This window comes from Cololabis saira, chromosome 16 (assembly GCF_033807715.1).
Source record: "Cololabis saira isolate AMF1-May2022 chromosome 16, fColSai1.1, whole genome shotgun sequence".
Taxonomy (NCBI): Eukaryota; Metazoa; Chordata; class Actinopteri; order Beloniformes; family Belonidae; genus Cololabis; species Cololabis saira.
The window spans coordinates 24700287-24717199 of NC_084602.1; the positions used below are offsets into that span (position 1 = coordinate 24700287).

Consider the following 16913-nt stretch of genomic DNA (forward strand, 5'->3'; position numbering starts at 1 on the left):
ACTACGTTACCGTAGAAATTTTGGTTATCTATACTTCACTGGAGTAATTATTTTTCAGACGACTTTTACTTTTACTCCTTACATTTTCACGCAATTATCTGTACATTTTACTCCTTACATTTTAAAAACAGCCTTGTTACTCTATTTCATTTCGGCCTTTAAAAAAAAACTATCCAGTTAAATTGCTCCATCCGGATAGAGTGAATTGGGTTGTGGTTGTTTCAGATGTTCTTGTCCAGTTTTGTTCTTACATCCGTTCCCTCAGATTCCTGCAACTAAACTTGGATGTACATTCCAATAAAGGTTAGGATAAATGATAACATGTCTCTGAAGTTTGACTTTTTGCACCATTACAATACTTATAGCCATAGGCAACTAGTCATCATATCTTCTGCTCTCTGAAACGGTTCAATAGTTCAATGTTCAATGTTCAAAGTTAAGGTTCTTTAATATATTTGCATTATACTAAGATGCATTCATTTTCAATTGCTTTTTCCCCCTTACATTACTTTTACTTTTATACTTTAAGTAGTTTTGAAACCAGTACTTTTATACTTTTACTTGAGTAAAAAAATTGAGTTGATACTTCAACTTCTTCAGGAGTCTTTTTAAACTCTAGTATATATACTTCTACCTGAGTAATGAATGTGAATACTTTTGACACCTCTGATAATATTAAATTCATTATAATTCAGTATTTAGTTTTAAAGTAGGACCAGCCTAATTAAGAACAGCTACACCGTGACCATGGTAACCAGAAGAGGAGGCGCCCTCTAGTGGCCGTCTCCAGGAAGTGCGGAGCCCGTCGTCAACAAAGACTCTGGCTGTTCTCATTGGCTGTCGCTCGTCACGTGACTGTTCTGAAGATGGCGTCTCCAAATGGAGGTAAATTCTAATTCCATACTCGATACGATGTAAATAAATTGTAAATTTCACCATTTTATCTCCACTCAATCGTTGACGACGGTAATGCTGTGTAATGTGAGCATCCAGAGGTTACACAATACTCATGTTCCAGTGGTATTCTCACTGTTTGGATGTGTTTTCCGTTGACTAAGAGGCTACACTAGCCCCAGTGTTTGTATGTAAAGACGCTCGTAGACAGCTGGATCCAATTTACTGTTCAGCTCAGCTGATTGTGTGTATGATGCTGGCTTTAAATCTGCTTTTCTGCGACGAAAAACCTAACTCAGCCCTATTTAGATGACTGTTTCTAACAACTGTTTAATTGTTTCAGAAAATGGCAAGAACTAAACGTGAAGGGTTTTACTACCGAAATGCTTTTCCCCATGATCTGCCTTTTGAAATTGCCTTCATAAATATATTTATATTAATTCAGCCTGGAAAAAAAAGACAAAGTAATATACTTTATCATATGCAATGTATCTAACTGGATCCCTGACCAGAGGTGTCAAAAGTATTCACATTCATCACTCAGGTAGAAGTTACTAGAATTTAAAAATACTCCTGTAGAAGTTGAAGTATCAACTCAAGTTTTTTACTCAAGTAAAAGTATAAAAGTACTGGTTTCAAAACTACTTAAACTATAAAAGTAAAAGTAATGTAAGGGGGAAAAAAGCCATTAAGGACAAAAGCCATTAAAATGAATGCATCTTAGTATAATGCAAATATATTAAAGAACCATATATTTGTACTATTGAGCATTAGCGTGTGTTTCAGAGAGCAGAAGATATGATGAATAGTTGCCTATAAGTATTGTAATGGTGCAAAAAGTCAAACTTCAGAGGCATGTTATCATTTATCCTAACCTTTATTGGAATGTACATCCAAGTTTAGTTGCAGGAATCTGAGGGCAACGGATGTAAGAACAAAACTGGACAAGAACATCTGAAACAACCACAACCAAATTCACTCTATCCGGATGGAGCAATTTAACTGGATAGTTTGTTTTAAAGGCCGAAATGAAATAGAGTAACAAGGCTGTTTTTAAAATGTAAGGAGTAAAAAGTACAGATAATTGTGTGAAAATGTAAGGAGTAAAAGTAAAAAGTCGTCTGAAAAATAATTACTCCAGTGAAGTATAGATAACCAAAATTTCTACTTAAGTAAGGTAACGAAGTATTTGTACTACGTTACTTGACACCTCTGCCCACTTCAGACTTCATGAAACCTGTCATGTGCATCAGCTTCTCCATTAGTAAAAGTGCTGTTATGTTGTATTTTTTTGTTGTAATTTTATTGTTAAAGTATTTATTAACCTTTGCAACTCGTACTATAAAAAGGTGTGAGTAGGAACTCTGTTTTGCTTAAAAGTCTGATCTCCAAAACACGTTTGTGTAAGTGTTTTATTACATTAACAAAGTTTCTTTAAGAAAGAAAAAGTTGTTGCTGCCTGTCAGAATGTAAAGGGTAGACACAAAGTGTGATGGATGTGTCATGTCATCTGCTATTCTTTTTACTTTGTACTACCGGAACTTATGAGATAGTTTGACTTTTTTCCACTGCCCCAGAGTCAAGTCTTAATGCTCCTTTTTAAAATTGAAAAACTCTTCTCTTTTGAATAGCTTCAGTGATAAGTGGCTTTCTTAAAGCTACACAGCTGTTTACTCCTTATACCTTGACTTCTCGTTGCATTGTACACGTGGGAACACTTTTACTAAAAGTGTTTTAGTACATTTTAGTCTTTTTGAGCAGTATCTTATGTGTTGTTGTAAAACCTTGTATAAAAGGCACATTATTAACCAGAATGCACTGAAAAGGTTCTCTGAATCATGTGACCGCAATATAGTTTTCAGTGGCTTATTCTCTTGTACAGTTTTTCAGTAGCCACTGTCTCTCTCTCTCTCTCTCTCTCTCTCTCTTGGATAAAGTAGGGCAAAAATCTCACTGTCATCTTCTAAACTACTTAACGATCTTTCTTCTTCACATACTAGGATACGTGAACTCTTTTAAACAGATGATACCGTCTTCAGGCTCTTTTGAACATGGTTTCTCATTCTCCTTACTCCTCTACTGTTAAAAATGCCTGAGTATTGTAGAGATTATAAAGCTGTCACTTTCACAGACTCTGTCCTAATCTTTTTAAGAAAACTGTTGTTGGACCATTAATTAAGAAATCCCATTTGGAGCCCACTCAAATGATGAAGTATATGCCAATATTTAAACTACTTTTCACTTCCCCAACTTTGAAAGAGGCTGCTGCTTTGCAAACTTTTTTTTTTCTGGAACAGCACAGTATTTATGATTAGTTTTGCAGATTAGTTTAGTTTAGCAGAATTCACAATTCTGGTTTTGTTGGACTTAAATCCAGCCTTTGATTAAACAACCATAGGACCTTCTTGGATGAGTTTATGTCTCCTACTGGAATTTTAAAGTTTGCTTTAATCAGTTAATTTGAGAGTCTACTTATTTACCATGTGTAGATATGGGAATTGATCAGATCAGATTCTTTATTGATTCTTTTATCAATCCCAGACTTAGTTTCAGTGAGGATAAAGGAAAATTATAATTATTTTATATATTACAACTGGTCAAAGTTTGATATTTTTTGCATTTTTGGTTACGTTTTTGTTTAATGAATCATAAAAGAGTGTTGATTGTTCATCTTAGATTTAATTCTTACACATTATTACATGAATGCACTATATTTGCATTCCCTTAGAAAACATACTTTCTGTGTCTTGTCAGGGGATGATTTTGAGACTTCCTTGTTGAGTTTTGAGAAGCTGGACAGAGCATCACCAGACCTGTGGCCAGAGCAGTGTAAGTTTACATCCTCTCCTGTCTTTTGTAATTGGTTGTCGTGGCATGGCATTATGTTTAACCTTGATCGTCTTGTAATTTCTCTCCTAGTGCCAGGAGTTGCAGAATTCGCTGCATCTTGTAAAAATGTGAGGATAGTTAAATAGGCACGATGCTATGATAAAGAGCTTTGAGTTGCCTGCTGAGACCTTTGCTGTGTCTTCATTGCAGCCCATCACTAACTCGCCCCCCAAGTGGATGGCTGAGCTGGAGAGTGAGGACATTGAAATGCTGAGAGGTTGGTGCAAAAAAAACTGTTGTTTTGTCACTTTGAAAGATTCTCTGTCTACCTGCAATAGTTGATGTGGAACTGGAGAGTATTGACATAATCAGCCTTTAATTAGTGATGCACCGATTGTTCGGTAACCGAAATTGTTCGGCCGAAAATGGCAAAAAAACACTTTCGGTGTTCGGTGGAATATGTGGGAAAAAAACCGAACAATTTCGGCGTTGTAATATAAGGAAATGGACTGGCCACTCCCGTAACAGTTGCACCACAAACATAAATTGTTGGCCAACCAAAAGGTAACCACATAAGAATTTTACCTAACATTCACCAGGAGGTGGAACCAAAACAACATAATGCTGGGAAATTAAAAGTTAGTTTTTTATGTTCAATAAATATTTTCTACCTTGTAATTTTGTAAAATAATTTTTTCTTTGAAAAGCATGCCTAAATCAAATTTATTGGATTTATGCAATGGTGAAAAAATTGGCAAAATAAATGAAAAACTGCGAAGAACCATGTTCGGTATTGTTCGGTATTCGGCCAAGTGTTTATTATTATTTTCGGTTTCGGTTTCAGCCACCAATTTTAATTTCGGTGCATCACTACCTTTAATTCATAATGCTGTCAAATACGATCTGATTTTATCCAAACTAATTTTAGTAATATGTCCCACCTCTCCTCCACAGAGCTGGGAAGTCTGACCACAGCCAATCTGATGGAGAAGGTCAAAGGACTGCAGAATCTTGCTTACAAGTTGGGGTTAGAGGAGTGTAAGTATATGAATGTCACTTGATACTGTAAAGTATAACACTCCCTGAACACATTTTTGTTAGTTTTTCTGATCAGTTCATTCATAACTGACATTGTCACCACTAGATGGTGCTGAGAGCCTTCCTAGGGTTTTTCTCCTGTATTTAATTTCAGTAGAGTTCACAGGATCTGCCGCTGCATTCATGGTCAAATTCCCCATAGGCTGACTTCACAAGGATTAGATTTAATATCCAAAGACAGCATAGATATAGGTTTCATTTTAACTTTCCGGTTTAGAATCAGTTCTTGTTTAAATGTCAAAAATAAGATGACTGAGGTTTTGAAATATTTGCCATTTTAAGTAAATTTTTTGTTAAATGAAAAAGGTAAGAAACATGAGCTTGCAGACAAGCGCTCATAGAACAAATGCTCAAACATTTGATGGATGCAAACTATTTATTTAATCCATTCCCCACCGCCTCCATTGTCATAATCCTTGTAGAGTGTGGATTAGAGAGATGTAGCTAAGTGCTCATATTATCCTGAGAGGAAAAAGGGGTATAAATTTGTTTGGTAAAAAAGCATTGGTTAAGCAGCAAAGAATTGTGGCACATGTGCCTCTTATTAGGATGAGATATATAAATAAATTTACATAGTTTGTCTTCTAAGTCTAGTAAATTTACCCAGGATGGCTGCTCATAAGGGCTGTTTAAATAATAATGATGTCTGCAGATCTTTTCATTTACATTAAATTATATTTAACATTATTTGTAGAGGCTTTCATAAAGATTTAGAGATGCAGTGCTCTAAAATAATCCTCAGATTGTACTTCTGAGTAATGTGTCAAAAAAAGGTCAAATCTAAAGCAAATCTAACAAATAATGTTGTATATTTGTGTCATAATTTGCGCATTCATTTAGTTGTTTTTTTTTTCTTTTCAATCTCTTTGACCTCAACTTCAAGAGTGATGTAATCCTGCTGGAATAAAGATGTTAGCGGTCATAGGTGCAGGGCTGCAGGCTTTGCAGTCATGTCATGTACCTCAAGATGACGGGACACAATGATGGCTATTATTGGTGTCAGAGCAGCCCTGTAATCGGTGCCTGTTTAATGCTCTCTGGTTTAATTTTCTCCTTTTCCTGGCTGTCAAGGGAGGGTCTGTAAATCTCAGCTACTTTTTCATCATGTTTGTGCACTCTTCAGTGCCCGTAAACATACTCTGCAGAGGCACGGCAGAGCCAGGACGGGGAACAGAATTTACTGCCCCTCCCCCTTAAACATGTGGACCATTAAAGAGAGAGCTGGTTAATGAGCAGAGCACAATCAGGCAGTGAAAACTCACCCAAACCCACCCTGGTGAGAAAGTGAGCTTAAGCACTACTAGTGCAGGTTCCTGCATTTTCTTTTGTACAATTTTGTTGTATATAAGTAGAAATGTGGAGGTTAATCGAGGATGCAACAACCCCTTCCAAAAAGCCCCCCCAAAAAATATGGCGGTGTAACGCTGGCCCTGTTGGTCCCACAGGGACTTGGCGCGTGCCTCCGCCTCAGGCCCCAGCTGTTACTCCACCCCATGATGAATGCCGCAGTCGTAGGTTGCTGAGCGTGGGCATCAAGCCTCCAGTCTCTGGGGAAAGCTGAAGACTCTGATAAGTGCTGCTATCGGAGGTAATTGAAAGCTGAGTGTTCCCTCGGGATGCACCGAAGGGCCTCAGCTTCTGGGTACAGCCAGTGGGTTGTGTCATTTCGCACACTTGTGGGCTCAAGGCTACTGAAACCGTTTAATACTTTTCTATCTCTGATGTTCTGTTAATTTAGAGAACTTTATCGGAGCCGGCATTAGAAAAAGAATCTCACATTTCAGCTGCAGTCCTTGTAGTTTATATTCATTAAAAGTTAAGTAAATAAGAAATAAGTTGCTTATTTCTGCCATTTAGCGTAAGTTATCAAAGAAGTGTTTGCAGGGGGGGGGTCACATTAGAGTCATTCATATTTTCTTACATTTTGAACTGATTCTGCATTTTTTTTAATTAAATGCTTAGTTGTCAAATATGATTTTCTGCACAAGTTTCTTCAGTTTTGAGGAACAGGTGTTGTTGCCAGAGTCCTTAGTTTATTATTATCTTCTTCAGTGTAGGCAAGTGTTTGGGTACACTTTGGATTCTGCAGTGATATTGTGGTGGTTGGGTTAGACGAGACTCATTTGATATGCAAGGTTTACAAAATGAAAGTCTCAAATACCTCCCATGTAGTTCATCAGCAGACATTGCACCACTTGGTCCAAATTCTGCTTAATTCTGGAAAAGACATGCTTAGCTTGCTCACATCTTAATGTGAAATCTGAAGTTTGTATGACACAGACAATTGAGCCAAAGTGTATCATATAGTTTTGTTTGTTTTTATTTCTTTAACAAAGACGTCTGCATGTTAGGTTTACAAGATACAAAGGTTAAGGAAGACATGGTACAAATATTTTTCAATCAATTGCTAAAGAATTAAAGTTTTACATTAAACCTAATTCCGTCACACTTTTTTATGCACTTTTTTTTAGGACATGTATATTATATCTATGTGGTTTGCTCATAGAATTGAGGCATCTTTTAAATTAATATAGTTTCTGAAGTCCCCACTCAGTGTAAGTATGGATGTTTATCATATGGTAAGCAAGAGAGCCTTCGTATTAATATGCAGAAAGAATGAGGTTGTGCTGTGATTTATGTTTAGCTGTGGCTGAATTTCACTTGGGATTCCTTTTTTATTTTCTAACTTTAAAACCAGTATGAAATGAGCAACAATTATACATATTAAGTCATTTTCAAATCAAGAGTCAATTATACACCTAATCATGGGAGCTGTGTGATTTCTAAAGCTTCACGGCCACAGTCGTGGTACGAAAATGACCACAGACGTATATCTTGTCAAGGTGGTTATGTTTACTATGTTTAAGTCTCCTTCACCTGGTAAAAAAAAGTCACATAGAAAATAAGTCACTCTGCGAAAAATTGTAGAGAACTTTAGTTTCACAGCGAAAACCTTTCTGCAAGAAAAATGTCCCTCAGTAAATCCCCAGACCACCTGTTGTGGCCTCTTCCCCCCTCCAGAGCCTGGAGAACTCCTCACCTCTGCCACAGTACCTCCCAGTCAGACCCCTGTTGCATGTGCCTGTGTGAAGGTGAGGCTGAAGGGCACCCAGCCCTGACGGCTCCTAATGGGCCAGCATTCGCTGCCACCTTCTCCCCAGCCTCAGGATCAATCTCGAGCCTATTAGAAACATGCCGGCGCTGAATCTGATTGCATTCACTGAGCCCCACTCGTGCTAATGTGCCTTCATCAATCCATCAGGGCGGGCTGACCGCTGGGCGGGTGGTTATGAAGTGCCTGAGCTGACAGCCGCTGAATGAGGGAGAGGGTGTGTCTCCCCACCACCACTACTACTGCTCTTCCTCCTCTTCACCTCTAGTGTTTTACAATGCTTGTGTTTTCACTTCTCTCCTAAGTCTCCTTGGAGCTCAAAATAGCTCTGAATTAGGGATGGGCGGTATGGACTAAAAAATGTATCACGATAATTTCTGGCATTTATCCTGATAACGATAAAAATGACGATTAAAAAAAAATACCAATTCAACTCCATCTTTTTAACTATAAATCTATCTCGCTCTCAGATCCACCATGTTTGTTACACAAAAACGTCATCAACGGGAATTTATCTTTCTTTCTTTCTTTCTTTCTTTCTTTCTTTCTTTCTTTCTTTCTTTCTTTCTTTCTTTCTTTCTTTCTTTCTTTCTTTCTTTCTGGCTCATTTCCTTCCTTCCTTCCTTCTTCCCTTCCTCCTTTCCTTGTTTTCTCCCTTCCTTCTCCTCTTTCCTTCCTTCCTTCCTTCCTTCCTTCCTTCCTTCCTTCCTGCTCTCTCCTTCCTTCTTCCCCCTTCCTTCCTCCTTTCCTTGTTTTCTCCCTTCCTTCTCCCTTTCCTTTCTTCCTTCGTTCCTCCTGCTCTCTCCTTCCTTCTTTCCTTCCTTCTTTTTTCCCTTCCTTCCTTCTTTCCTCCTGCTCTCTCCTTCCTTCTCCCCTTCCTCTTTTCTCCCTTCCTTCCTCCTTTCCTTGTTTTCTCCCTTCCTTCTCCCCTTTCCTTCCCTCCTTCCTTCCTTCCTTCCTTCCTTCCTTCTTTCCTCCTGCTCTCTCCTTCCTTCTCCCCTTCCTCTTTTCTCCCTTCCTTCCTCCTTTCCTTGTTTTCTCCCTTCCTTCTCCCTTTCCTTTCTTCCTTCCTTCTTTCCTCCTGCTCTCTCCTTCCTTCTTCCCTTCCTATTTTATATATCCTTCCTTCCTTCCTTCTTTCCTTCTTTCCTTGTTTCCTTCCTCCCTTCCTTCCTTCACGTACATTGTGCGTGGATTTAACGCAGAACCATAATTCAGGCTTTACACAAAAACATCATCAACGGGAATTTATCGTTTTTACCGCGTCATGACAAATTCTTATCGTGAGGAATTATTTTGACGGTATATCGTGAACGGTAAAATATCGCCCATTCCTACTCTGAATGCAGTTAAAGCATTTCCTTTAAGATTACACACACAAACAAAACAAAAAAAGTATATCTTGGCTTTATCACTTGCTTTTGTTATTTTAATCATCTTTAAATTCAGTACCCTCATGGCCTTGTGCACAGATTGTCTCTTAAAGCAAAACTGCTCAAATGATTGTGGTTTATGTTAAGTAGCCGTGAGAGTATGAAGTTTCTCTGTCAGATTGGAAAATCTTCAGTAGTTCCATACACATTTTGCAGCGGAATGACATGAACATCTCCTTCCATTGTGTAGCAGGTTGCAGCTGTGTCTGATGGAGCGTGCTGTATCTTAAGCAGGGTCCGTGTTGGAACTGTGTGAAAGAAGAGAGGGGCAGAGCAGAACGCACACACTCTTGCACACTCGCACAACACTCGTCAGTCCTGCCTGCCTGCTGCCTCCCTGAGCAGATCGGAAATGACATCTCATTTCCATAAAGGCATTAGGAATTCATTGGATTTTCTTTCCCAGCTAATCATAGTGCGGGTGTAAAACCTTTTAGGCTTTTTAATGAATTATTTTTGACTGATTGCCTATTAATAAGGACACCTCTTGAACAGCCATGGGCTGGGGCAGGGGTTGAGGGGTGCAGATGTGTTTGTTTTGGTGTGTGAACGTGTGTGTGTGTGTGTGTGTGTGTGTGTGTGTGTGTTTGTCAGCCAGGCGAAAATGCATTGGATGGGGAGGAGGGCTGGGCCCTCACGGTTGGGACATAAAGAGGAACCAGGGCTCCCCTGGGAAATCACAGCTCGTGTCTGCATCTTAAATATCCCTGTGAAGTATCAATAAGTGGGTAATTGAATTTTGAACACAAACATGAGCGTCAGGTGTATATGTTTCAAGGTGGGGGTATTGGGGTGGCTACGTCAGATGAATATGTGTGCCTTCAACTGTTTCCATGCTTGAGTGTTTGTGTGTGTCAGCTCCTCTGTGTTTCGATTGTCCCCAGGGAGGAGGGCAGTGAAAGTGGATGTTAAATCCATTAAATAAAGCTTACATGCCGTAGTAGCTAAGCAGCACTCAGGAATGGGCAGGGAGGGTCAGATAAGTCCCCTTAACTCCTAATGAAAGTGAATTTGGACAGTTAGGGCTGGGATTCCAGACTCCAGTTAAACCAGGTGGTCATCTATCTTTGCAGCTAATAGCGCTCCAGCAGCTCACCAGGAAGGGGGGGGGAGTGGAGGTTTTAGGGGACAAATTGATGATTACTCTCGTTTTATACACAGGGGAGTGGTGGTGGGGGCTGTGAGAATGACACCCAGATCACTTGCCATAAAGGAGGGGAAAGTAAGATGTTACACCAATGCATTTCCTCTGCATTTGCATTCATTCCACCTGGGATTTGCCAAATGAAAATGATTTGACAGTGTGGGGCAGTAAATTGCAGAAATATTTTGGCAGAAATGGCTTATGGAGCTTTCTGTTTAGATTAGAAAAGTAGGCAACGTTTTGAATAGTCTGCTGGCTCATTTAGCAGTTTGTAGATTTAGGTTAATCTCCATTGTTGCTCTGAAACCATGGATTTATGATACTTTGAGAAAATAGTAAACACTCATTTTGAGTAAAATTGAGAGATAATGTACTTTTTTTTTTAAATTTTATTTTTAACTAGAGTACTGCATTAGACCGTGATGAAATCTGGGCAGTTGGAGCTTAACAATAATCACATGGCAACAAATCAACAGGGCAAGGTGATGCCCCGCAAAATCCATGAAATGTCATTTAGTATGGATGGCAGTCGTAACAAGATGCTGATTAACTTAGTTCAAAATTAGTAATTGACCTTTCTAATCAACTAAACAAATGTCTGAGGCCCCCTAATCAGTATTGATCTCCCTAAGCATATGACAAAGCCTGTGCATGTTTGTGTGTTGATCAGTGAGCCAATAGGTGGCTATCTGAGATTTTTTATCTTCTTGGACATCTTGGGAAAATGTAAATGTTTTATGAAATTCTCAAATACATTACAGTAATGTACATGCGTGTATTATTTATTGGTGAAAATGAAGCCAAAAAGACAACAAAAATAAATAAATCTGGGCAGTACAAAGTACCCCCTTTCTCCTTCCTTCAGATTTAAGAGGGGAGTCACAGCCATGTGCTTCTAATCATCAGCCCTTGATGAAATGATTAGCAGCAGCTGTGCAGACCCTTGTTAAAAAGCCCGTGTTTTGTCAGCTTGATGGTCTGGAGCGCTCAGATATTTGCTAACATTATTCCAAGAAAGAAGGACATAAGCAATGGTCTTAGACAAACAATTGTCTTTGCACATCAATCTGGAAAGCATAAAACCATTTGTTAACGGTCTCAAGTTCAGCAGTGGGGAACATTATTCAGTTTATTTGTCCGCTATCTATACCTGTTTCTTCCTATTCAGCGTCACAGGGATCAGCCGGAGTCTATCCCAGCTCTCTTCTGGGGAGGCAGGGTAGACTGGGGAAGGGCTTCCAGTTCATCACAGGGCCACGCGTCCAAACAACCTCACACTCACTCCCATGGGCACTGATACCAATGCGCTCTTTGGGGTATGAGTGTAAAAATGAAAGTGCTGCTGTATATAAAGTTAACATATAATAGGAGCTCTGTACTGCAAGTGTATTTGTGTGAATAGGTTAAAAAAAAAAATATATATATATATATATATATATATATATATACCGTATTTTCTGGACTATAAGCCACCTGCATATAATCCGCACCCGCTCTATTCTTTCAAAAAACTATTAAAAAAAGATATATAGAGCCGCACCTGCATACAAGCCGCATCCGCTCTATTTAAAAAAAAAAAAAAAAAAGATATCCAAGCCGCAGATATTTATGTTGTTAGATTAGATATTTACTACATGTACAGAAGGAGTTTGAACTGTAAATGATGTACATGTTTGTACTTAAATAGATCCTTTCCTAACAGTGTCTTTTAACACGACAGCAACTTTGCTGATTAAAACGGGACAGAACCAAGAGAAAGTAACCGGTATTTATTTATCTGTTTGAAATCTGCTTCTACTTCTATCTGCTAAAGAAGAAGTAGCATATTCTTCTTTGCATTTATTTTGTCTTAGTTTTTATTCTAATTCCAGTTATAGCGCCGCGAGCGGTGGAAGAAAAATCCACAGAATAGGCGCACCTTTGTATAAGCTGCATGGTTCAAAACCTATGAAAAAAGTGCCTTATAGTTCAGAAAATACGTTGCTTGGAAGGGTTATCTGGGGAAACCCTATTCTGTATGAAAATAAGACATAGAAAACTACTTCTGAACAAACCACAAGACTTCTTGAATAATGTCCTACGACTGAGACCAAAGTAGAATTGTTTGGCTTAAAATTGGACCCAAATGGCCTGAAGTTCATCCACATCATTGATAGGAAACACCTACTTTAAGTTATTGCTGCCCACATTATTGTTATGTTATTTGTTTTCCTTTTGTGCTGCATTTTTGTTAAATAAATAATGGCACTGTGGGGAAATTGTATTATGTTGCTGTGTTTGTCTGAGGTTGTTTGCCTCATTAAGAGCCACTGCGCACAAGAGGGCGTACTGTCTTTTGTACATGACTGTGTGCTACGAGCAAGCAAACCGTTTGAGAGTTTGGGAGATATTCTTTCTTTAGCAAAGGCAGAACTGTGTAATCCTTCGCTTTAATTTAGTTCTTTTATCTTCTAAACATTTTAACTTTACAAAGGAATTCTTTGCATTAATGCTTTAAATTGTTGATACATGCAATTTTTAAACTATTTACTCCAGATCTTTTAATTTCATCAATGATAATAATATAATGACATTTTGTTTCAGCTTATTGACCACCACAGAACTACTGTGGTTTGAGTACAAATTCAGGCATTTGGACCAAAATAGGATGTGATTAGAACTTGAAATCTTGTTTCTTAGTGAAAACCAAATGTCATTTGTATCAGAACAGGAATCGCAGTGGCATTGTTGACGTGAATACTAAAAGATTGAGCATAATCTAGTCACTGATGTAAACTGATGCTGCAACTGAAATGGCTAAATCTCTATTATGTGATTCTGTGACACAAAACGTGTGTGTCTCTACGATCCAGTCAGGTTAACTGCTGGTTGGAATCTTGCACGTAATGTTTTAAAGTAAAAATGTCTCGCCAGCTATGATGGGGCTTATCCCAACAGCTTTAATCAGGCGGCAGGTCTCTAGTCCATCACAGAGACAAATCATATCACTTGTCCTTTTATGAAAGTAAAGCAATAAATTAACAGTTGATTTATCTTTAATGGTGCCTTTGATATTATGATATTAGTTATTTGAGTCTGACTGACTAGAGGGAGGCTGAGCTGAACCTAAATTAATCCAGGTGAAAAATCTCCGGGGAGGTGTCACAGCCATCCTTGATCTGTTTTAAAGTTTGGGCTCATCATGAAATGAAGAAAAGGATAACGGGGTAGAAAGTCATGACACCTTAAAAATCAAAACGCTGCTCTTCACCCTTCCTTGTGTGACTGCTCCAAAAAGGCAAGTGACACCGTCGCACTGACAGTCTCACAGGTCATCCCGGTGTAATTGCTTTCTCTCACCTAATTTTAATGGCTTCCTTTCAATCCAAAGCATCCTCTACATGTCTGAGAGTCCGCTGATGACTTTGTTTAGGGAGATTTGAAAAGACAGCAAAGTGCAAAATGAATTCAACCCATTCCAATTAGCGTCATCTTTAACTTAATGATGGACACCTCAAGGTGATATGGCCCCCACGCCCAGACACACCATTATCATTCCACCTTGGCCAGCTCATCTAAATTACCAAATATCCCGTCTTTTTCATTAGCTGCCGTGGGCAGAGCAGGCGGGGCCCCTCTCTACTAATACAGGCACACAACAGTCAACTGAGGTCCTTCTCATTTTTTTCTCTTTAAAAAAAAAAATATATATATATTATATATATATACATAAACGCATTATAAAATTAATGAATGCTTATTTCAAATATGTCCTCTTTAAACCTTTTACATTTTATATCTGATTGATTGTACAGGATTTGTTAAATGCCAGTTACAGTTCTTGACACGGTTCCAGCTTTGAAACATACTGAAACTGAGAAGCTTATTATCTTTATCAAGTACCGTATTGGCCTGAATATAAGACTGTGTTTTTTGCATTGAAATAAGACTGAAAAAGTGTGGGTCGTCTTACATTCGGGGTCTAGACGTTATACCCATTCACAACGCTAGATGGCGCCAGATATCTTTAAAGCGAATGCTGAATTTAACTCCCCAGGCCAAAGCGAATCCCTGTCACGAAGAAGAAAAATAAAAAATAGTATAAGAAAGAAAAGAGAAGAGATAACAGAAAGTGGAGAAACGTAGCGACAATCTGGAGAAAAGTGGGTGAAAGTTCGGCAGGTAAACCGGCAGCTGAGGAGAAGTTATGATGCAAACTTCAAGATAATGATTTCAAATAGTCAAAATAACATGCTTTTTCTCTCGAATATATTGTTATAATCATTTGTTTCAGATGTACTGTAATTATTTTCTGTATAAACTTGAGTCTTGAAAAAGAGGGGGTCGTCTTATAATCGGGGTCGTCTTATATTCGGGACAATACGGTAATAAATGATTTTACCTGTCTCTCAAGGGTTTATGTGGCTACTGCCTTTTTAAGTCCCTGCAGTTTGTGTTTGCCAAGAAACCTCATGACTGATTGTATTCCCAGTGAAAACCAGTTCCATAAAGGGCTTTCAGCAGAAACTACTCTCTTTCAGAAGAGTGACACACAATTAACAACATGCCTATTAAAAAAAAAAAAAAAAAGAATTTCACTTGTGCTATTACCACCCTGCAAAAACTGTCCATGTTAACTCTACTAATGCGGTTAATATCCACAATAGATGTGAAATGATGAAATTTGAAGTGAAGTGTAGTGACATCCATAACTTAACTCATTACGCACATTTGAAATGAACATTTTTAAATGTTTACATTTAGACCTTTTCTAATATGTTGTGAAATATTAACTCTGATATTTTCTATCGGTTTGAAAGAAGATGATAAGGTCCATAACAAAGTTTAGGACGTTCCTCTTTTATCTTTGAGTCATTAGTATGCTAAGTTTAATGAAATTTCAGAAGATTTGTACTTTGGTGTACTTTTACATACTAATATACATACTCACACATCTCTCTTAGTTCGGCTAGAGTTCTGTCAAAGCTCATAATCTCTTACTCAGAAGTGTAATGCCAGTCATGTATGAATGAGTAACATCTTGAAAATCTAACATTTTACTAAATTAGTTCTACTTATCTTCACCTTTTACGCTGAAATTTACTGCATTATTCAATTGCAGCTTTTGTTATTGTAGAGGTTAGCTCCACTGCTTCTACCTAATTTTTACTTTTCATGCGTCTCTTATACAAATGTCCATATCCCTTAACGGCATGTAAAGAAATGTTACTTTTGTTCTCTTCACTCTGTCCTCTCTTCTCTCCATCTTGGTTCCTTGCGTGAATACTTTTGTCCCACTACACTGAGGTATCAGTCATGCCTTCACATAACTGTTTGATTCCTCTGTTTCATGTTTGTTTGTTTCCATTTCCTGAATGAACAGATGTTTCTATAAATTGCCTCTCAGTGCTTTGCATCACTACCCAGCTGTTCTGTAGTTGTTGGACCATAAGAAAAATGATGCGTTACACTGATTATCTAAAAATTCCTAACAAAGGTTTTTAGAAGTTGGTGAAACTAATTAAAGTAGCAATCTCTTCTGAGCATTACGTTGATTAACAGAGCTCTTTTAATATGTATTATGTTGTTTTTTTTCCCTCCAGCCAGAGAAATGACCAGGGGGAAGTTCCTGAATATTTTGGAAAGGCCCAAGAAGTGACGTTGTTGTCAAGGATGGGAGATTTGGGAGATTTGGGAGTCCGCTTTGATCCTGCTCTATGTTCAGTCACTGTTTAGAGCTTCACAACAAAGTTCAAAGACTGTTGATCCACAATGTTCACTGACACAGCTGGGGACTTCTCCAGGTTCCTCGGTGCACCTGCTGTAGGCTCCTAGATGCCTTTACTTCATTGGGTACCATTCACTGAATATCTCAGTGGCTTATGATTCTATCTTCATTTAGTTTTCCTTATTTATTACTTTTCTTTTAAACTTTTTTTCCTCAATTGTATAATAAAGTGTTCAAAGGAAAATGTGCTGATTGTTTTTTTGTTTTTTTTTAATGCCTCCTTTATGTGGGTTTTAAACCAAAGCAACTAACATAGTTGATGCAAGTGTTTTTGAGAGCGTTCAGATTTTAATTAGGGCAATAACTTCATGTCTGCTCCATTCCTCAAAGTGCAGCACCTCTTGGCTGTGTTCGTGTAAGGGGTTCCCGGCTAACAGGGCACGATTTCCGTTTAATGAGCCTTGGAAACAGGGTCCCTACACAAAACATTGCGCAAAAATAATATTGCTCATTGTCATCGCTGTTAACGAGAGTTGACATAATTACGAGGACCATTTCTTTTCTAATTAGCACACTCCAGCCTTGTCCGGGCAAAAAGGGGATTAGACAGGCATGCCGAATGGGAAACAAAAAGAAGTCCATCCGCCGTAATTAGGTAAGACAATGCCTCGGACTGTTCTCGGCTGGAGATGTCGC

General features: G+C 38.3%; 1 protein-coding gene across 1 annotated transcript; it reads left to right on the forward strand.

Moving 5' to 3' along the window:
* Positions 1 to 856: 856 nt before the first annotated feature.
* lin52 (lin-52 DREAM MuvB core complex component) lies at positions 857 to 16458 on the forward strand. Its single transcript, XM_061743256.1, has 6 exons — positions 857 to 885; positions 3649 to 3723; positions 3814 to 3851; positions 3934 to 4000; positions 4678 to 4761; positions 16093 to 16458. Exons 1-6 carry the CDS (start codon positions 867 to 869, stop codon positions 16146 to 16148), a joined length of 339 nt encoding a protein of 112 aa, XP_061599240.1. The 5' UTR covers positions 857 to 866; the 3' UTR covers positions 16149 to 16458.
* The last annotated feature ends 455 nt before the right edge of the window (positions 16459 to 16913 follow it).

Coding starts and splice junctions, on each gene's coding strand:
- lin52 (XM_061743256.1), top strand. Junction 3,724..3,813: donor AGACCTGTGGCCAGAGCAGT/GTAAGTTTACAT, acceptor TTTCTCTCCTAG/TGCCAGGAGTTGCAGAATTC. Junction 3,852..3,933: donor TCGCTGCATCTTGTAAAAAT/GTGAGGATAGTT, acceptor TCTTCATTGCAG/CCCATCACTAACTCGCCCCC.